The sequence below is a fragment of the Phaethon aethereus genome (assembly GCF_964289735.1).
Source record: "Phaethon aethereus genome assembly, chromosome: 6".
NCBI classification, from domain to species: domain Eukaryota; kingdom Metazoa; phylum Chordata; class Aves; order Phaethontiformes; family Phaethontidae; genus Phaethon; species Phaethon aethereus.
In genome coordinates this window covers 30,975,159-30,997,753 of record NC_138580.1, presented here as the reverse complement: position 1 = coordinate 30,997,753, position 22,595 = coordinate 30,975,159, and the positions used below count along the sequence as shown (strand labels likewise).

Sequence of the window (22,595 nt, the reverse complement as noted above, 5' to 3'; positions counted from 1 at the left end):
TCCCTGGTTGCTGTGTGCTGAGGTGATCAGACAGCTGAGGCCTCTAGGGGAATAAAAGCACATATGTGAAGAAGAGATGTGTTGGAAAGTGAAATCAGAATCATGTTCAGCGTAACAAAAAGGAATAAAACAATTTATGGTCTATTTAACATATTAAATGAAATTTAAAATAGTTTTATTAGTGCTGTTTTAACATTGATTTGGGGAATGAATTTGAGCAAACATTTAAAAATTGAAGAGCACCACGGAAGGACTATGGAAAACTTGGATTTATAGATTTCAGTAGGATAACCCCTTCATCCTAATCTGGGCAAATAACATGTTGAACTATTCCTGCTCCCTCATTCAGAAAACCTTTCTGACTTTTGTGCAATTTTGTTTTCTATTTTAGGGCCAAACATTGAAAAATCAGTAAAAGACTTGCAGCGTTGCACTGTTTCTCTAACCAGATACCGTATGATGATCAAAGAGGAAGTGGATAATTCAGTTAAGAAGATCAAAGCTGCTTTTGCAGAATTACACAGCTGGTAGGTAGATCAGTTTGAGACATCCATCAGCACAACCTGGAAAAAAGAGGGGCTAACTAGGCCACTGGCATTGGTGGGGAGGGGTCATGTACACCCTGTTTGCAGCATTTGGTTTCATCAAAAAAATACATAGGGCCATTGAGTAACTCCTCACCAACCAGGAAGTAATATATGCATAAGTGTATGTTTACATACATACATACATACATACATAAATCTAAAGGGGGACAAAACTTGAAAAAGATCTCACTATGTTTGGGGTTCTTTTTCCCCGTAAGTGATCTATCTTGACTTAATTCTTTTGTATCAAGTTCAGTGGCAGCATATCTGAGCAAATGAAAGCTTTTCCAAAAATCCTGTCTATGGGGTTTTCTGAAGTCTCTTTTACCTTCTTTAAAATCTAAGAAGTATAGAAAGAAGAGATTTATCTTCTTCGGCAGCCCGTCCTTGACTGTCTGTTCATTTCCCATCATCTTTTGCTTCTTAGCCCACCATTTTTTTTCTTTCCCTCATAGTTTTTTCTAACTTTCCCATCCATCACTTAGTTTCTAGTTATCTCCAGTTCATTCCTTTTCTTCATTCTTTTATCTCTTCCTTTTTTCTAAATTTTTCCATTATAATTTTGGCTATTCCTGATCTTCAGCATATATGTCTATGCCCTTTGAAAATGTGTAGCAGAAATAGTTGCTGCAGTAGCAAGTTGCATATTTTGTATTTGCTTGTCATAGAAAAATATTTTCTGGTTTGAGTTTTACTCAGCCTTTTGTTAAGCATAGATGCCATATAAAACCTGTGTATTATACAGCGTTGCAGTAAACAAAGTCATATTAAAATGTACAAGATTTGGTTACAAATCTCAGAAGAGTATAAAAACTGTTCACCCTTAATTAGTTCACAATATTTGTCAGTATTTTTATGAGCATATCTTATGAAAGTGCTGTAGTATTGGCAGAAGTTTGTTAACTCTGGACTTCGGTGATGTATTAATTGTCTGCAGTGATGCACTAAAGTGACTTCAGTGCTGCTGGGGCTTCATGATGGGGCTTCAACTCTATCATCATCTAGAATGTTGGGGGAGGTGCTATATTAATAAATTCAGAACTGAAATTTTTCATTTTTCCTGTATTGATGTTTTAGCTTGAAAAACGACGTGTATTGCCCAATGCTAAAATGTGTTACTTAATAGGTGAGCTTAATAGGGGAAAAGGCAAAATGACCCCAAAAGAGTATGTAAATCCAAGTAGACTTAAAATGATGAAAAAATGGCCTGGAAAACTTTTGAATAAACTTCATTTCATTTTACCTTCTACCAGCTTCAGTGCCTAACTTATTGGAGTGGAGTCTGCCAGAAGCTCTAGAATATAACAGATCTGTCCTCTTGAGTATTCAGGCTTTACAAAGCAATTTCATGCATGTAGCATAACATTGCAACAAGGACAGTATAATGTCAGGTCATGTTTCTGGAAAACTCAATGCAGGCTACATTGCTTTTGGCAGCTCATAAGCCTAATATTTAAGTTTTTCCTCGAATGATGGGAAAATTTGGTTTAAACGGTAAAATGCATGCTTAACACCTTCTTTGCTAAAATTAAAAACAGTTTGTGGATATTTCTTATGACTTTGTGGCTTAAACTCTGAAAAGGACAAGAAGAGCTGTCTTTAGTGCCTCATTTACAAAAATTGCTGCCAACTGCAGTAGATTCACTGGATTTGAGTAGAAATCGCCAGAACCAATGATACATACAGCTTCAGACCTCATACAATCAACACATCGTATTCCTGGGCTGGTTTAGTTGGTGTTATTTACATGGCATTTTCCTTGCCTCCAAGTTGAACAAAGCATCACTAGTAGTAGCAGGAGGATAGGTAATTAAGTGAGCACCCAGTCTCTTGCATATTTGCCACCCTCCTTGGGCATGGGAATTTTTCTGTGGCACCGTCAACTTGCCTATCAAGGGAAATGAAGCAATTCAGCTGAAATGTTGCTCCCAGAATTGGTTATGGAGTAACCAAAAGCAAGGGCATGACAGTATCTGGTCTCCTTTGTGATAGTGATTACAAAGCTTTTTGCAAGTTCTTTTCCCACTTGCTGCTGGAGTGTGGACTGGTTGAGATGTACAACAGATAAACATACAACAGCAACCAAGTGCTGTCTGTAGTCAGAACTGCAGGGAATACTTGAATGGGCTCAACACCGTAACCTAGATGGGAGCTTAACCGGTTCCTGTTACACGCAGCTGTCACCACCTAAGGGGTTTTAGGGAAGCTCAATGAAGTCAGGAGCTTTAACCTTGCCTTGCAGCTGAATGCTAAAACACATACTACTTCCTGTTGTCTCTTGTGGGTTTGGTTTTCTTTTCTCCCTTTGGTAATAGGATATAAGACCCCTTTTGTGTCCTTCTTTTTGCATGTATTATCAAGGTCAAAATCAAAAGTGCATTTCAAGAGTCAGTAATCTTTTGGACTTTCTAATAATATTCTCTCATTTAATATTGCATAATTTTACCAATCACAAGAAAGAGTGAAGAATGGTAAAGATAATGTCATGTATCTTCCTCCTACCTCCAGAGAGCATATGAAACCATTATTTTGGAGATAAATGAATAGCACATGTGGCCTAAGATGTCCTGAAAGCTTCAGCAGAAAGATTTGCAAGAGCTTTTCCTTTCAGCAGTAGAAACTGTTGAGTGATAGTGGCCAGTGGAAGTCCATGTCTGTCTGACTCAGTATTTCACAGCTTGACGTAACCAATGAATAGCAAAAACAGTGCATAGCACCCTCCAACAAACTAAAAAAGGAGTCTTATGGAGCAGGTGTGCTTTGAACACCTGTAAATGTGTGGGGAAAAAAAAACACAGTACTTGCTTCCAGATCTAACTCTTCAATGAAATGGGGCCAAAAAACAATCCCAGAAAGATGTTTATTTAAAAACACTGCAGTGGGCTTACTTTCCTAAAGAGCCTTGCAGGAGTTTCGGCCAACTGGAGTAGTTCTCTGTATGCTCAGAACAAGTGATAATGACATGTTCTTATACAGTGCTTTCCATGCCAGAAGACACCAAAGCATTTTACAGACCATGGGCTGGACCAGGCAGGGCACTTTGCCCCACTCTGAGAAGTCTTTTGCAGTCTCATGTGGATTGTGCTTCTGCTGTGACCTAGTACTCTCGTCACCTCTGCTCTTGCCGGGCTTTCTATGACATTGCTTTCCTCAAGGTTGAGACCGCTGGGCAGAGCAAGCTGAAGGGCACAGTTTCTCAGACTTACATGTGCAACTGAGAGTTATGAGGAAGATCCAACAGTACTCCCTGAGCCAGTATTTCTTCTCATTGCATCCAGCTTTGGTGTATGGTTGTCAGGAATACCTTTGTGCGAGTGAGAACATAAGCTGCTCCACTTATTGCTTGGATGTAAAACATGTCAGAGCATAGCCGTGTCTTACGGTAGTGTAGGGCAAGGAAAAGAAGAATACCAAATAGTGCTTAAGTTGCAGGGGAAGGTCAGAAAAGCTAGATGAACGCCCCACTCACTAGAGTGTGCTCGAGACATTTGTTGCCAAGGTTAAAACCCGTATGCTATAATTGTGTTCTCACCTTTCTACCAAGAGACTAAATAATGATCCTGGGGATAAAAAGATCCTGGAGCCCCAGGAAATCTGAGTGAAATGTATAGAGTACAAAAGGAGCCACAGTTCCTCATAACTCTTCTTGCCAGAAAATCACTTTCACATACTGTGCATCCGCACAGTCCAATGGAGAACTAAAAGGAGACACCTGCTGCTTGCCCATACAGTCTGGGATGGATGATAGTCTGTAGAAAATAGTAAGGGCCAGGTCTAATTACACTGCATGCAAAACTGGACCAAAGACAGACAAGCCTCCTCTACTCTTTGCATCTCAAACACATTGGTATGTCCAGTGCTTTATAAAGAGCATGAAAACCAGCACGGTTGATTTTTTTGAGTGAAGAAAAAGCACTTGAAAGCTCCACCATAGGCTGGATAAAAAAATGACTCTGACATAATGCTGGAAAAATTGAGTTTGGCAATACTAACAATTTAAAAAATATATTAAAATACATTTAGGGAACAACTAGGAATCATGTACTCTATATTTGGGGAAGATAAAGCAGTTTTTCTGTTGTTTTATAAGTTAAAAACAAAGCAGAGGAGTGGTTGAATGGAGTAATAAGCCATTTAACAGAACATAATTGTGTCCGTACTAACTCAGTGCTGGGTGATGAGCAACACTGCCAGTGCTCATAGTTGAAGAGCAGTGAAGTGAACACAGTCATCGCCTTTCTGGGACACCTACTTGGTAAACTGCAAAGATGATGGTTTTCTGTTTCCCAACGCCCAGAATTGGTGGCAGCATATGAAGAGCTGCCTGTCTGTGTTAGTGATGTGGCAGTTTAGAGCATGGGCAGATGGCTGGAAAGGCCAGGACTGGTATTGCTTTACACTAAACAGAGTTCCTGTGCTGTTTCGCTCTTCATTTCCAGGCAGTCCTCATTAGCTTTCTGTCTGTGTCTGTCTGCCAGCTGATCTTATGCCTCTAAAGTACAGATTTTCAAATCCTCTTGCAATTTGTTCTGATATTTGTTTGCCCATTCGTCACATGATCCAGTCCATAACCTTGTCAGTGCAGAGAAGGGAAAAATGGTCTCCCAAGCATTTAGGTTTCCTCAGGTCCACCTGGGTTTTCGGGTACCTTCAAAGACCAGTGCTTATACTGAGGTCCCTGGGCCCTGTCCCTGCTGCCTGGGGGGTCTGGGAGGACCTGATCTAACAGCTCTGGTCTTAGACTGGCTGCTTGCCGGCAGAGCTGCAGCACTGGGAGAGGGGCTTGTGCTTGCTCTCTTCTCGTGACCTCCAGCAGTTTGGGATTATCCTTGTTGTGTATTAGTAGAGAACAGATGGAGCTCATGAAATGGGGAGTGGGGAGAGGGGGCATTAGGTTTCAATGAGATACATAATATCCCCCTTCTGGCTCCTTTGTCTCTTACAGATACTTGTTTCATCCACGTATTTTTTTACTAAGCTTGTGAAAACAGATTAGAGGTGGAATCCAAAGGTGGATTACACTGCCTCTTAGCCTGTTGTTCATACTTCATGGCCTTGTGTCTCCCCTCTTCCCTTACATAGGTGCATTTGTGATCCTCAGTAAAACACAAGCACATGTGCTTTTTGCAGCCGAGTGGATAGGTTGTTGCTTTTGTGCATGTTGTTGTGGATGAAAAGTAAATATATGCTTTCTCATCTCATTGATATCAGACTAAGGAGAAATTTTAACTTATTAAACATGTATAAGAAATAATTATCTCAAAAAATTTCAATGGGTGTTAGACCAAAGAGCCAGATTCTTCTCCTTTCTTTGTGGCCACTTTCTAGGGTGCTTTTGGGAAAGTTACCTCTCCTCTGTAGCAGGAGCCCAACAACAGGGACCACAGTCTTCTGCCATGCCAGAGTGTGTTTATGCTAAAATATATAAAACCAGTAAGATACTCGGATGCCTCAGTAGTCGGATCAGAACTGACACTCAAATAGGAAAGAAATACTTTACAAATTTCTGTAAAAATGTGCAGGATGCTAACAAGCCATGGTGCATCTCATACTCACAATTGCTAAAATTCTGCCTAATCTTGAGGTGATGCCTTCATTTCTAAATCAATAAAATTTAGAAGTGTTCTCTCAGGAGAAGGTTTTCTATGTCAGTTTTCAGCTTAAACAAATTTTTATGATCAGGCAGTAAATATCTAATTATTTGTAAAGAGATTTTTAGATGAAAAATGCAAATAGATTTTTAATTATGATGGCTTTACCAGACCCCACTGTGCTAGCTGGCTGCCAGAGAGAACAATATTAGTGAAGGCAGATAAAGAGCAACACAAAATAAACCTGAATAACTAAAAGCCTTTGGGCATTTTTACTTCTACCAGATGGTACACTGCAGAGGAAGGATTTCAGTAACTTTAATTTCTTTTGTGTTTTGTTTTTCTGATTTGGGGACAGGCAGACTACAGACTGCAGGGTCTGTAGTAATAGGACAAGGGATAATAGTTTTAAACTAAAAGAGGGTAGATTTAGACTAGATATAAGGAAAAAATGTTCCACAATGGGGGTGGTGAAACACTAGAACAGGTTGCCCAGAGAGGTGGTAGATGCCCCATCCCTGGAAACATTCAAGGTCAGGCTGAGTGGGGCTCTGAGCTACCTGATCTAGTTGAAGATGTCCCTGATCATTGCAGGGAGGTTGGACTAGATGGCCTTTAAAGGTCCCTTCCAACCCAAACTATTCTATGATTCTATGCTTATTGTCAGACTGTATTTCTGGTCAGAATGAAAATTCATGTAATCTGGTTTGTGTAAACATTGTGCATGCGCTAATACAGTGATCAAATAACAACCTTCAAGCACCATGGACATTTAAATACTATTGAGCTAATACTGGATGAATATAATTTACTGAGACATTGCAAAGTATATAATGTAACAACAGCTTTTCCTACTTGTTTATTAATATAAAGAAAACTTGGAAGTATCATTTCTCCAATTACAAAATAACATGGCTATTCAGTAATCCTATAAAGCTTGTAATCACCCATTACAGGCAATTGGGCTTTATATTTACATTCTCATCACATCATTCTAGTTCCTTGTGCTGAAAGTTTGACAGGGACAGTTCTGGGTTTTGGATTGAGGTGGGGGATTCTTTTGTGAAAACCACAGTTGGCTTAGAGGTTATCAGTTGCCTTTTCATCCCACCTGTGGGTCAAATATGTTCATGCTAGAAGGGAAATGTGTACATGAAATAAGGCATAATGCTTAAAGACCAGCACTGAGCTTATCGGGACTATTCCATGAATTTGCTTGTAATCTCAGCTCAGATATAACAGAGACAGTGACAGTACTAATGTCCCTCAAACTTGCTTGAGTTGGCAGCAAATTGTTAACCAGTACAACTTTAAGGAGCTACTGGGGTCTGTTCCAAAGTCCGCTGGCAGAGCAAAGTCACTGGAGAACGGCATGTTGTATTTTTTGAAGCCTAAGCTGTCAAACTCCGTCAGCGTCCCACAATTAACTCCCTTCCTCATGAAAGGAAGGACTCAAATTGTACCTTAGTGTTCCAGTGTCTCACCTGCTGAACCGGACCCTGGAGGATACCCATGAAAAAATAGCACTTTCCCCCTTGCAGATGAAGAGCCCTGCTGCAGTCATTCAGAATGCCACAGCTGACTCTGTCTTCCTCAGTCTCCTAAACAACATTCATTCTCAAACTATGCACAAAGCTGGTTCAGGAAAGAGTGAAGCTTATTAAACATCTCAAGGAGAAAATTGGCATTTTAGGGGGTTTAACAGGGTTTTGAAAGGACTCATTTGAATTACACTTTTAACAGTAACCTCTGTGCCATGCAGCTGTGGCTTACCTTTGTGAGTTGTGTCAGCATGTTTGCCTCCATGTCAGCCTGGTCTTTTTATTTCACCATCTCTCCAGGCACAATAGATTTATCATAATGCCTAGGAGAGGCAGAAGGAAAGAGAAGATTCTGGTCATCTTGAACCCTTCTCATTCTCATCAGTAAAGCTGTAAATCAGCCATCCTGGCATTTTGAAGCAGCTTTTCTGAAGATGCACTAATAACTGATCATTTTAGTGGGATTTTGAGGTATTGCAGCTGACTGAAAATATCTTTTTCACTGTGCAAGCACTAAATTTCATGCAGTAAACTAGAGGAAGATTAATTTGTTTCCACTAATGTCAGAACAAATTCAGAATTTGTTCTGAGTATGAAACTGTGACATGAGGCAGCTGTCAGAATAATTTACTCTTATCGTTGCCGTGCCAGCAACTCATTGCACTTTGGCGTCTGTAGCTCTGTTGCCATTGTATACTAGCGTGAATTCTGCGAGCCTGTGTAAGTCCAAGGCATGAGTACTGTCCATTTAACCAGGAATAGGACACTTGGGCTCTTGCCTTCAGAATTGGTTCAGCAAAATGAATACTAGAGAGCTGCTATCTCTCCTGCTGCATCTCATATCCCTACAGCATGAGCGATGGATGCGTCCTGGCTCCATTTGCATGTCCTCTACATTAAGCGTCTGCTTTGCTCTGTTCCTTCAACAAAATTGTCTCCTTCCTGAACTCCATCTCAAAATTTCATCTGGATATTAAAATCAAACAGTGCTGAATCCTGTGCTCCAAACTACAGATATTCACCTGTGATGAACAACGATATGATGCTGATAGCTAGAGTTTGGTACCCAGGCACTGATCCTGAAAAAGTGAGGGGTAAGAGAAGAACAGAATTGGTCCTCTCAGAAAAGAGCTGTGGCAAGGGAGGCAGAAAAGAAAAAGGTAGTAGTGTTAGTGTGTTTTGGCTCCAGCATCAGTTATGGAGTATAAGACACTTGATTCAGATCTGTCCTTGAGCCTGGTCAATGGGAGAGGGGATTTGAGTCCCACTATTTGCTCAAGTGAGTATTATAAATGCATCATAAAAAACTGAACACCTGATGGTTAGGGCATAGGTTCAGGAACATTCAGAGGGGGAAGTGGTGGTGTCGAGTTGTGTGTTTGTCACAGGAGTTTCAAATGGTATATGGAATGTACTCAAGTGCTGATGTTGGAGGGAGAGAGGAGGGATGGCTGAAGCCTGGTTGAATGTTAGTGCTGGGAGTAATTGGAAAAAATTGACCTCTCCAGAACCTCATCTAAAGAAGCATGTTCATGATTTTAACCATGGTTCCTAACATGTATAGAAGACCCAAGAGAAATAGCATAACTAGAGGGGAAGGAATTACCAGAATGTTTTCCCTGAGGTGTCTTTAGACCTGAAATGCGTTCTGTTCCTTGCTCTGCTAGAGCCCAAATCTGGTGATAGATGAGTGTGTGGAAGGTTCCTATGGCACCCAGTATCCAGTTCTCCACAGCACACCAGTGGCTGCAGTCTGTGCACTAGAGTGTACCAGCTTGATACACCTTTTGCTAACAAGTGGACACTAAGAAGCATTGAAAGAAAATGCATTCCCAGGAGGCATTGCTGAGTTGAGCTTTGAGCAGTTCTCAGTAATGCTAGCCCTGTGATCTGATCATGGTCATCCTCCTGAGTCTGAGGAGGGCATTATTCCAGAAAATAATTAAAACCAATTAAACTTCTCAGGATTTAAGCAGCTGTTCAGCTTAAGTGGCACTGTGAGCTTCTTATAAAAACAGTGGGATCTTAGCAGGAACAAGAGACAAGATTTGATCCATTGATTTTTTGCATGGTGCCCTTGTCCTTTCTCCTTCTATATATGTTAGCATTTAGTTTTCTTTTTGTTTGTTTTGTCCTTCATCTTTTTTTTTTTCCAGTCCAGGTTTCAAGCTTTCTCTCTTGTCATTTTAATTTGTTTATAACTTTGCCAAGTTCTTGATGGAGGAGGAGTTGGTCAGTTTTGCACTGAAGTGCTCTAAAGGAATCAAACTGATTCCTATTCCATTTCCTTAATAATTGACCCTAATACGAACTAAAGAAATGTAGCATTTCCTATCACTGGTTGGCATATAACATTTCTAAAGAAACATTATCTTCCCCCATTACTCCATGACATATGGTAGTTCATGATTTCCAAGCTGAGAAATGTGGCTGTACGCTTTCAGATGAGAATTAGTATGTTCCTTTACTTTTGTTGGGAGAGAGCGTCCGTGTCCTCAGCTGGTATAAGTTAGTACAGCTGCATTGTCTTCAGGGAAGGGCAACCCTGTGAAGATCTGTCTGTTAAAGAAACTTAGTTTGTCACATTAACTAGTCTCATATTGACAAAGGCACCAAACACTTTTTCTCCTGTTTTATTCTTTTGTTTTCCTAATGTTAGTTTGTAGCTACAAGGGAAGTACTCAGGTGGTTGTTCTCCATCAAATTAATCAGAGTCCTGGCCTCTACTACTACAACATCCAAATGCTTTCCTGAAATGTTCATCAGAGACCACCCTAAAATATTAGGAGTAGAAAACTGTCTAGTAACAGATGAGATCTGACTATAAAATACGACAAAATATAAGGCTGCTCTGGCCTTGTTCTCATTCTGGTATTAAAAGTGTTTTTATTTGGCATCAAAGTAAAATGTTAGGGGCCAAGCAGTTTAGCAAGGATCTGTTGTTGGAGCAATGAGAGGACAGTCATGGAATGAACCGGGCCAAAACACAGTTCTGATGAGCTCTGCTGTTGTGAGCTTCTTGCTTGAACGTTTTTTCCAGCCAAAAGTTTATGTTTATATAACCTGTGTAGTACACTAGCGAGGCACTTTTGTAACAGAGACAGAAAAGCAAAAATGTGCAGACGTTTTAAATTTAGGCAACAATACTAAAGGCCGTTAAAATATCTTTTTTTGTGGAGGGTAGGAACAAATGAGAACTTACAAGACCTATTTCACCGACCTGCTGTGAAAGCCAAGGAAGTTTATTATACCATGTAGATACAAAAGCTAATTGAAAATAGATTAATTCTGAAAAACTATCACTATTTAGATTAGCAAGCTGGAATCATCACCTGCCTATTTGGAGTCCAAGCTTAATGCTTATGCCTGGAGAATATTGAGGGCCAACTGGAACAAGTGTGTCCTTTCATTGTAAGAGATGCCTCTTAGCTAATTTGCTCTACCGTAAAAAACCCTGCCGTTCTATTTCCTCTGGTGTGTAGGTCACACTAAATTGATCTGGCAGGCCAAAACAATATTTTTAGTCTTGTTTATTTGTGTGAAACAGAAAAATGTGTTACGCTGCAATTTTATTGTCTTGCTGCATCCTTTGCCATCAGCCAACCTGCCTTGGTCCCTCTTGGCTATAGGGAGGCAGTGTGGAGGTAGTAGCCTCTCTTCCTCTGAAGGTGGCATGGTTGATTGGTAAAACCTGAGGGTCGGACTCTGCAAACCTCCTGTATGAGCTCGGTTAATTCATGGCATGATTTCAAGGAAGGCTGCATGGCACTTGAACACATTCTAGCTGGTAAATTCCTGGTTGAGTCAGCTGTATATCTGCCACGTGTTCCCCACGCTGCCCACTCCCTCATTTTTCCCTGTTCTAGTTGACAACCCGCCAGTCCTTCTCTCTTCTGTAACTCTTCTGTCTTTGCTGCCCACTGAACTCTGTGGGATCTTTCCTTTCTTGCTAAGGGCATTCTAGACAAATGTGTTGTTCCTGAGTTTTCTATAATGTCTTCCTACTGATGGAAGCTAGTTCACATATAACTCGGTGTCTTTACTAGGTACAAAGGCCTACATTTAAGGATGATTTTACTGAAAGGGTTGAGAACTCCACTCTTCTCTTGAGTGCATGCCTGGATTTACTCCTGGTGTTTGACCTACTTTTTGTGATTTCTCCCCAGCTGCTTGAGTTTACTTACTTATGCAAACATAAACATTGGGGATCTTTATTAAATGTGACTAAGAATAATTCAGTGACACACTAATGGAGTGGCACACCAGAGCACTATCCACTGCAGAGTATTCTGCAGTGGTGTTATTTCACTGAGCAATGTTGCTGAGTAGATGATGTGAACGATTTAACAGACCCACTGTCAGCTCTCAGTAGACTCACCTGATCAGTTTGCACTTTGACAGCTTAAAAGAACTGTCAGGGATTGCGCCTGGAGATTTGTGAAGGGAGAGGCTCACAAGACCTTTGGGAAGCCAGGTAGAAGTGGAACCACACCTTCCCAGTCCTGGAGAGAATGGGGAGAAAGGAAGCTGACCTCTATTATGGAGATACATTAATGCTTATTTATGTCATAAACCATTTTCTTGTTTACTTTGACATATTTTGCAGAAATATCTTTACTTAAGGAAGAGAAGGACCTCTTTCCACACAGCTTTAATTCTGTTTTGTTCTTAATATTGCACTGACAGCTAAGCTGTATTAACCTGGGTAGCAGCAATGGTGTATCTGGCTTAATTAGGAAAGAGACTGTTTAGTCATTTGAGAACTGTTGTTCAGGCAGTGCTGAAAGAGGTAAATCACTGTGACTTCCACATCTGTGCAGACACATGGACAGGCCAGTGAGATGTTTGTGTAAATCAGCATACACTGATTATCACTATTTTTTTAAAGTTGGTTTGCCTGGCTGTTTCTTCAGCTTCCATTTTTTAAGTCTTACTAATTTCAAAACTGCCCATACCTAAGGTCTGAAGTCTTTGTATATTTATAACTTTTGGTTTTGATGGAGTTCTAGCATGGATTAAATTGTGTATTTTTTCTTTCTTTTTTTCCTTTTTTAGCATTGTAGACAAAGAAGTGTCATTAATGGCAGAAATTGATAAAGTTAAAGAAGAAGCCAGTAAGTAAGAAAAATATGCAGAGAACTTTTGGAATAGTCATGGAAACATTTGTTTTGTTTGGCAGAAAATTATGCAGTACATAAATTTGGTTAGCAGCATTCCAGCATCTTTCATTGTATATCTATACAATCAAATAACTCTTTGTTCCAGGATAGTTTCTGTATATTTTCTATCTATAAGGATTGTGCATCAAAATAAGGTAAATCAAAAGTTCTTATGAAGTTAGATTTAAATTATTTATTCCTTCTGCTTACTTATCCGAGCTTTTTGACTGGTCTTTTTTTTTTTTTTTTAAATTTCTGTGGTGTGTTGATTACTTGATTTCCATTTTTTAATCACTGTTTGCTTGCTTATATTAAATATATGACTTAAAATACTGGAAATTACTAGGGGCATAGGTTATTCTGTGGCCTTGCATAGCTTTAAGGGATAGCAATCAAGCTTATGAATTAGAACAATAAAAAAAATTAAAAACCAGCTGTTTACTGGAATCTGTTTTCTTAATAATCTGTGGGAATTGATCTGATTCCAGACTTTCATGTTGTCTCTGTTTTTTGCATAGGTAAAGTATATATATTCTGGTTTGGGATAAAAAGGCAAGATGAACCATGTATTAGGATACCACAATATCTGTCTTGTACCCCATCTGAGATATGGTATTTATGTCCCAGTAATCAAGGGGATGTGCTTCAATAGAGAGTGCTAAGCAAGAAACTGAAGAATAACCAAAGTGGTGTTAGAATGATACTTTGGCTGGCAGGTGAAAATATCACTGCTGTGTATGGATACAATGCTTTTCTTGATTTGTGAATTTAAGGACCTTCCAAGGAGGGTCACAAATATATGTAATATTTTTGAATGCTTCATTTGCATTTAGAGCTCTCACTTGGTTCACAAATGTAGACTTGTTAAATGTTTATTGAAAAAAAAAAATTAAATCCTCCGTTGCTATATTGCAGCAACAACAACATTGCAGTTGTATATATGTGGAAACTAAAAGGTATAAGTTGTTACACCAAAGATTTGCATTAGTTGTGTTTGGAACTTTGTATGCTAACTTTTCTAGTACTAATATGAAATAGATGTGAATATGGAGTTCTGTGTTATTCTGGGGAGGAACTGTGGATGGAAACATATCAGCAGCTTTTTGGTTACTGGCATTGACTGGTAGCCATAATCAGCTACAGGGCATGCACTCACTCCCAGGAAAACCAATGGTAAAATTCCCATTGATATCAGCAGACATGGATCTAAGCCCTAACTGCACAAACAAAAACACATTTTGGAAATCCACCACCGCAGGCTGACGGTTATCATAGAGCCCCTTCGTTAATCTTTGGCAGGTATAGTAGTAATTTTTGTGGAAAGTAAGCCTGATTCTTATGTACAGGCATGCAAAGTGCTGCATTTGCACATGGCAGGTTCTATTTCCCTGCTTCCATGCCATGTCCACATATGACACCGGATGGCCCCTGTAGCTGTCTTTTAACAGTGTAATTTCTGCTGTCTCTCAAGGCTGTTGTAGGCTTGTAAAGTGCCTTCAGAACTTTAGGCAGAAAGTTGTTATAGGACTGTAACATGCTAACCAAGATTTACATTATTATTTATTTTCACATCTCTCTGCTGCACTGGAGGACTATTTTACAGTGGGTAATCTTACTCTTACTGTCAATACTGGGAAAATTTCCAAATAAGGTTTTTGTAAAAACGGGTATTTGGCTGGCATGTCATGTGGAGATAAGTGCCAGTATGAGATGAAATCTTGTGGTCTGGGCAGTCACTTCAGCTATAGGGGATGCTGACCTTGGGGAGAAACAATGTTAGCATTACCTAGAATAAGCAATAAAACAGAACTATTGGACAAAGAAAAACAGCTAGTAAACTGTTTATTTAATCTGATAAAAGTTTCTCAGACTTGCAGACCATATGAAAAATGAAATTAACAGGTCAACTAGATAGATACACACCTGTTCTTAGCACAAGTAATAATGTAGGCACAGATGTACCAACAGGGCTAAAGGAACTGTAGCCACCGTTTGCCTTCCCTGCCCTGTGTGACACCCACTCCTTTATCGTATGGTTTGGTTGCTCCCACACAGCTGTATGGTCACAGCTCTGTCTCCCTGCCCCTGCTGGACCATGGTGTACTTGGTGAAACCCTGGCACAGGTTGCCCAGAGAGGTGGTAGATGCCCCATCCCTGAAAGTATTCAAGGTCAGGTTGGACGGGGCTCTGAGCAACCTGCTCTAGTTGAAGATGTCTCTGCTCATTGCATTGGACTAGACAACCTTTAAACGTCCCTTCCAATGCAAACAATTCTATGATACTTTCAAAAGAAGGTGGCATCTGATTAAATAAATGATAATGGGTTGAGAAACAAACTCTCTGTGAAATATCATTAATTCTCACCTGAAAAATGGCATTACAAAGTAGGAGCTGGTTAGGTGACTTGACAAGTCTGCTCTGGAAATTTGTTGCAAAAGAAGGCAAAGCAGCCAAACTCTCCACAGCTGTAATGGAATCTGTGGCCTTAGGATAGTTTACAACAACTACCACTCACCCTGACTGTAGCTATAAGCTCTAGACAAAGGACTATGATTGTTACTATTTTACATTGAGATACTATCTTTCCTCTCTGCCATAAGTGCTGATCCCACCAGCCAATTAGTCAGTTGTTGCTTTTACATTGAGTCACCATGTAGGTAATAGAGTTTGCATATATTTAATTTTCCACCAAAATTGTAATGTCATACTATCTTGCATGTAAGTGGACCGTGGCTTTGTGGTTCATGGTTAATCTTTTCCTATAAGAACATAACTATTCACCCCTTCCTTATATAAAATATACAAGATGGGAAGTAGTGAATATTTAGTATTTTTTTCATAAAGACTGTTGGCCTTTGTAATACTGCTTTGCTGTAGAACTAGTAATTGTGTATATTCTGTACTTAAAAGTAAAATTGCAATGCCAGTGATTTTAACATAAACTATATGTGAAAAGATTTTTTTCAGAGAAACTGAAATGCCCCTGCGTAAATAAAATATAGCATGTCTTCAGAAACAGGCTGGTGACTCAATGTAATGCTTCTTTCCATGTCTTCATGGAAGGCTCCCTGATTTTGTGCTTAAAGGACTGGACCACTCAAAACAACGTGTGTATGCCCCTGTTTGTCTAAATGTTGAAGGATTGGTTTAACTTTGATTTTATGACAGCTATACCATTTCCAGATCTTTTTCAACATCGGGCAGTTCAGTTAAATACACTGATTGACTTAATCAGTGCAAGCAGCATATTGGAAGTCCATTTGAAGTCGGGGGTCTGAGATGTGTGTGTTTGTCTCACATGTGATGTACCGTGTTAATGCCCAAAGAGTAATGAATTACAGAGCAATTTATCTTCCTAGCATTAATTATGGACTATTGGTATTTGGCAGTGGAAATCCTGACTGCTCGGCAGAAGAAAGCTGAGGAGCTGAAGAGACTGACGGACCTAGCCAGTCAGATGGCTGAAGCACAACTGTCTGAACTCAGGGCTGAAATTAAGGTCAGGCATTTGCTTCTGCTTGGGTATTTTAGCTGTCTGCATAAGTGCTAAGAAAGAGCTATCATGTTAACAGGCCCAGGCTGTTCATTTCTTCTATGGGCCAAAGGGTAACTAGCTTTCCATGAGAAAAGCATACCTTCTTAAAGCATTATAGCACCTCTGAGCAGTGTACAGTCACCATCAGAGAAGCGTATACTCCATATACTCATATATGGAGTAGTGGGGAGTTTTGCTGTTTGTGTATCATTTATCAGACTCGGCTAACAAGTAGATCCAATAGCTTCCGGTTCAGTGATCAAATGCATATACTCCAAAGAAATGACACACTTCCCAAGTGCGGGAGTTATCCACCCATCGCTGGGCTGAGAGATATGTAATTTGGTAAGGATGGGAAAATAGTTGGTTCTGTATAGAGATCCTGTGTATAGGGCAGGGTCAAGAGTTTGCTGAGCCTTAAAGTGAACTTAAGTATTGATTGGTTTCTGTACCATCCATATATAGTCTTTTGCTCAGAATGCAAATCACTGTTAACTTCTCTGTATTTTTGCAGCACTTTGTGAGTGAACGGAAATACGATGAAGAGCTGGGCAGGTCTGCCCGATTTTCTTGTGATACAGAACAGCTGAAGACCCAAATTCAGCTCTGTGGAGAAAGTAAGTACTGGTGATTTCTCATACCAAAGTTATACCTGTTCAGGAAATGCTGGCAGAAATAATGACATGTGTACTGCCAGTGTGTGTGTGTGCACAGAAAGGCTGACATGAATGATATATCTGGATGCAGCAGGCTTGCTGAAAATGCACAAGTCAACTTTATAGCATGCAACACATTAGAATTGCTGTACATGTGCTGCACAGTCCATCTGCATGTGCACAGTGCCCTCTTTGTCATAGATTTTCAGGTATTACTCAGATCAGTTGAAGTCTTCCATCTAAACAGGATGGAAATAAAAGTCAGCTCTAAGGAACACTCAAATTCAGTAATTTATGAATAACTAGTAAATCAGAAGCTTCTCTGTGTGACTGTAATGTTATGTGACCAATTCAGATCTCTCCTGCTAGGAAGTAACTCCCCAGCTTTATAACAGTGTTCACTGTTTTTTTCAAGAGCTGAAGATAGTCCCAAATGTTCGTGTTTCCAAATCTTCAGCTGAAGGGGATGCTGCCCTTCTGCTTAGAAATTGTCATGGTTTAACCCCAGCTGGAAACTGAGCATCACACAGCTGCTCACTCACTCCCACCACACTGGGATGGGGGAGAGAATCAGAAGAGTAAAAGTGAGAAAACTCGGGTTGAGATAAAGACAGTTTAACAGGTAAAGCAAAAGTTGCACATGCAAGTGAAGCAAAACAAAGAATTCATTCACCACTTCCCATTGACAGGTGTTCAGCCATCTCCAGGAAAGCAGGGCTCCATCACGCGTAGAAGTTACTTGGAAAGACAAAACACCATCACTCCGAATGTGTTCACCTCCCTTCTTCCCCCAGCTTTATATGCTGAGCATGACATTATTTGGTGTGGGATATCCCTTTGGTCAGTTGAGGTCAGCTGCCCCAGCTGTGTCCCCTCCCAGCTTCTTGTGCACCCCCAGCCTACTCACTGGTGGGGTGGTGTGAGGAGCAGAAGAGGCCTTGACTCTGTGTAAGCCCTGCTCAGCAATAATGAAAACATCCCTGTATTATCAACAGTGTTTTCAGCACAAATCCAAAATATAGCCTCATACTATCTGCTCTGAAAAAAACCTAACTCTATCCCAGACAAAACCAGCACAGAAATTCAGAATAATTTTCTGCTCCAAATATCATGTCCCTGTTGCAAAACATGAGATAGCCTATTTTCTCTGTCATGCCTTTTTTTTAAAAAAGAAAAAAAAAAGTAAATGCTATAATGCTGTCTCCCAGATGTTACCCTGTCCCATGATATCCCATCAGTACCATCACTCAGGAGAAAAACTGTTAAAACAATACTGAACTAGTGCATCTTGGTAGAATAAAAACAATTTCAGGAAGAAAAATAATGAGTGTTTTCAAGGAGTTACTAGAAATAGCAAAAATGTCACACAGTCTGCCAATACAATCTTCTGACACAGCTAAAGAACTGACTCCTTTGAGGCATAACCAGTTTAATTCATTAGACTGTAGGAATTGCTTTTGCAGAACACTTTAAAGATCCATCTAACCCCATATCCTGTCTCTTGTTGAAACCAACCCAGGATGTTTCAAAGAAAGGCATAAGCTTCCCAGTAATGCATCTAATTGTTCACAGTCACCTCATAGACCCTATCTCATACCCAGAAGCTTGAGTTGAAAATTCTGTAAAGATTATCCTGACTAATATAACTACAGCTGCTATTGATACAACCATAGACTACTTTTTTAAACTCATTGAACTACTTTCCTAAATAACTTCCAGCTACAGTTAATTCTGCAAGTTATTTATACCTCATTTCAGTAAAGCATTGCTTAAGCATAGTTTGATGCAGACCTGTTGAAATCAGGTCAGTAAAGTCAAAAGAACACCTACTAGCGAGGAAGCAATGCCATCTTACAATTGACTGATCGTGCATTGGCTGTCTGAAGAATTTAGCTCTGATCTGCCCTCAGCAACCTTAGATAAGCAACTTATGCTGTTGGCATGTCTTTGATAAGAGCTTTTCAGTGCAAAAGATGTTTCTGTTTGGAGCATCTCACAATGAGGCCCATACTCTGCTAGGAGCTGTGACTACCCCTCTAACAGATTATACAAGGCCTATAGCTGAGAACAGCCACTGTTGAGGGCTTTAACAAAGCAATAACCAAAACCACAAAGCCTGTGTGAAGGAAGGCATGTTCTAGCATGAGAAGAGGGTGGGTAGCATACACTCATAATGAAGGACAGGAAGAAAAAAAAATAATTGGACTGACATATATCCAGAATGCCCGATGGTGGGTTGTACCACTTCCTTGTACATCTCTTTTGTTAAAAATACACTTTTATGACAAGCACCTGAATTTTTATATAGGCTTCCATGTGCAGCAGTCTGTTTTAGGCAAGAGAGCACAGCAGAATTCAGTGACAGCCAAATTCAGCCCGTGACAGCAGTAGAATTTGGAATTCACTGAACTTAGAACAGAAAATTAAGTTCATTGTGCAGATCATTGTATTGTTTTTCTGAAGAGGACACCTAGTGGGAGAAATAGCTGATGTTGGCGTAAGTGAATAAGAGCCTCAAAAAAACCTAACAGATGATGCTCAGTTGCTAAAATTATTCCACATTTTCTTTCTCTGTACTACAAGTGGAAAAATAGAAGTACCTCTTAGAAGACACCTCTTAGGTGTCTCACTGAAGTGAGCCTCTGGTTTATCATCTGTAGCAGAAGGAAACAGGAAAATTCCATAATCAGGAAAATCAGAACAGCAACTTAAGATCAAGAACTTTACTTCAATAGCCTCAGAGTGCTCTTTAAGACTGCTTAGGGGCCATTGCACAGAAGCAGGCTGCTTGAAGAGCTTGTGGAAATGCAAAGAGGTAGGAATCAAGACTTTGTTTGGTGCACTTCACATCTGGACATGGAAGTGGTTAAGAAATCAGCCAGTCTCAAAATACTAAGAAGTAGGGAGCAGGAATGAGGAGCAACAGTGGTTCCTGATGGTGCTGACTGCCGTGATCTACATGAAGTGGATTAGTGCATTGCATTAAGTTTCAGTGTTTATAGGTATCCACAGTACAGAAGAACCTTTGTTAATCATCTCCTTTGAGAGGAATGAGCAATAGGCACTAGACTTTTTTTTTTTTTCCTTCTTAAAAAATATTTAGAGGTACTAAGCAAGCTTTCATGGCTATTACCTGTATTGTAGCTAATACATACAATAGACAGCAAACGTCAGCCTCTTCAGGCTTCCATGATCAAAGAATAATTTGGAATCTAATTTAGTGTGTGCTGTCTGCAGGCACAACTTCCTTTGACCTCAAGCAGTCGAGAGGGTTACTGGCAGACTGCTTCCTTCCTTCCTGTGTTTCTTCCTTTGTTGCCTGAAGACTCTTGTTAGGAGCAATATGGATAGGAGAGCAGTGTGTGGGGCAGTCCTGGCAGCACATGCGTTCAGCTCAACTGGTTAAAAGTTCACAAGCAAACCAAGAGGTGCCAGGAATTTTGAAAAGTGTTCTTGCATGACCAAACCCTAGCCTTCTGACAGGCTCCTTCTAGCTTTAACACAGTTCCACCACATTGGCTCTTTTGTTTCCAGAACTGCTTCATGATGAGGCAGTTTCAGAGAATTAAAATGCTATGGCCTAATTCCAACCCTCGTTATCTACCTTACTTCATTATCTAAAGTAAGGCTAGAATGATGCTACCAAAATTAACTGTAAGCAGGGTAAGAATACAGCCTTATGTTTAGATGTTGATCATTTAACTGATAACACAGAATACTTCTTTTTATAGTTTCTCACCCAAAGAACAACTATTCCTCAAGAACACCATGTAGTTCAGTGCTGTCTTCAATGACCTCGCATGCAACAACTGGCAAGCAAAATACGCATACCCGGAAGTCCTCTAGTAATGCCAAGAACTCTGATAACAAAACAGCCAGCACTAAAGTACAAAGTCATCTTTCTTCCAATCCTACAGAATCTTTTTCCCAAGGAATCCCGACAAATAAGCAGGTAAGAAACCAGTTATGAACTGAACTGAATTATTTCAAAAATTTCAGAAAAATATGCAGCATTGCAAGTTGTTAATACAAAATGAAATACTGGTTTGCAGTCCATATATTTAATCAGTAATTTTTGAAAATATTCAAATATATTTTTTCTAGCTTCATTTTCAAGGAAATGTGAACACCCAAGGTGGAAATACCAGAAATGCCATACCAGCAAAGACCGCTGTCTGATGTTCAAAAGTGACTAGTGGCAGTTAATAGGCTGAAAAAGAAAAACCTCCATAATAGTTAATTGCCCTATATGCGATCATGGAGAAACATTTATTCCTGATCCTTAACAAATGATCAGTTGAAGCATGATTATTAGATAGACTTTGAAAATGGTATCCTGACAGGTTTAAAAGCATATTATTTCAGAAGCTGTATAATATAGCTTGTGCTATATTGCTAGCTATTTCATTATAAGAGCACCTTAGAATGTCCTTGTACTGTTGTGCTTAAAGTTGCCACTGAAGTTGGTCTGAGTTTTGTCCCAGTAGGGCCTTTTAGGCTCAAGTATGTGCCTGAAGGAAAACATAGGAGCATTTACGTAATGTCAGTGCATGTATGGAATCACCTGCCGTGGCAGTCATGCAAATAAAGCAATTCAGCCTCTTCCCACTAAGGATCAAAACTTCCTCTGAGCAAGATATCACAATGGACATCTCTCCTGCCATGTGGATTCTTAACTTTTAACTTATGTGTGAATTTCTGTTCTTCCCGCAGTCTCACTGTAGTATTTACATAATACTTTACTAGGAAAAGTATTTTCATGATTTTGGAAAAAATCGGTCAGTATCACATTCTTCAGTGCTTCTTAACTGCTGCTGTTGAGATGTCTAGTATTTCATCCTCTCTTCTGTATTCTCTTGAATCATGGCAGATTTTAATTTGGCATCAGTGGTGAACCTGCCATCTCTATTTCCAGGCTACTCAGATGTAGCATGTTACTCATAGTTCAGTTTTTAAGTGTTATAAATAGAGAGCTCCTGCAACAATCAAACCCGTATAGTGTTTTCCCTCTCCTAGTTACACTGAAAATTTTATTCTGCAATTTTTGTTAATTCTGATTGCTGTATTTCATGTCCTGTTGGAAGGATTCAGATAACCTAACAGTTATCCAATTTCTTTCTGAGTAGAATGGACCTTCTAGCCAGAGACGAAGATTCAATCCACAGCACCAAAACATCCGGCTTAATGGATCTCTTAAGTCACAAGGTGCCAGTAACGAGGCAGATCAAAATAATATAAAGAGTGGTTCCAGGTCTGAACACAGAAGACAGCAGCACAACAGCTTCAGATCTAAAAATAAAGGAGCTATGAAAAATCAAGAGCAGTCCACAACTACAAGGACCACAGAGAATCTGACACATTCAGAAAAGACCCGACGAAAGCATCATACACCAGACACCGCAGATCACAGGCCTTTCCAAGGCAGTGTTGGCAGGGTGTCACAATGCAATTTATGCCCTGCAAGGATGGAGGTCTCTGCTGATGCCACTGTTCTTTCAGTGCCAGCTGTGACTTTGGTGGCTTAA

At 39.9% G+C, this 22,595-nt stretch overlaps 1 protein-coding gene across 1 annotated transcript in view; it reads left to right on the top strand.

Moving 5' to 3' along the window:
* SPATS2L (spermatogenesis associated serine rich 2 like) overlaps positions 1-22,595 on the top strand; it is a gene marked incomplete at its 3' end in the record, with an annotated part of 44,741 nt that extends 22,146 nt beyond the window's left edge. Inside the window, exons 6-11 of the mRNA XM_082001819.1 lie at positions 392-527; positions 12,775-12,833; positions 16,269-16,378; positions 16,929-17,031; positions 20,802-21,022; positions 22,197-22,595. Coding sequence (XP_081857945.1) covers positions 392-527; positions 12,775-12,833; positions 16,269-16,378; positions 16,929-17,031; positions 20,802-21,022; positions 22,197-22,595 — 1,028 coding nt within the window. The remainder of the gene's footprint in view (positions 1-391; positions 528-12,774; positions 12,834-16,268; positions 16,379-16,928; positions 17,032-20,801; positions 21,023-22,196) is intronic.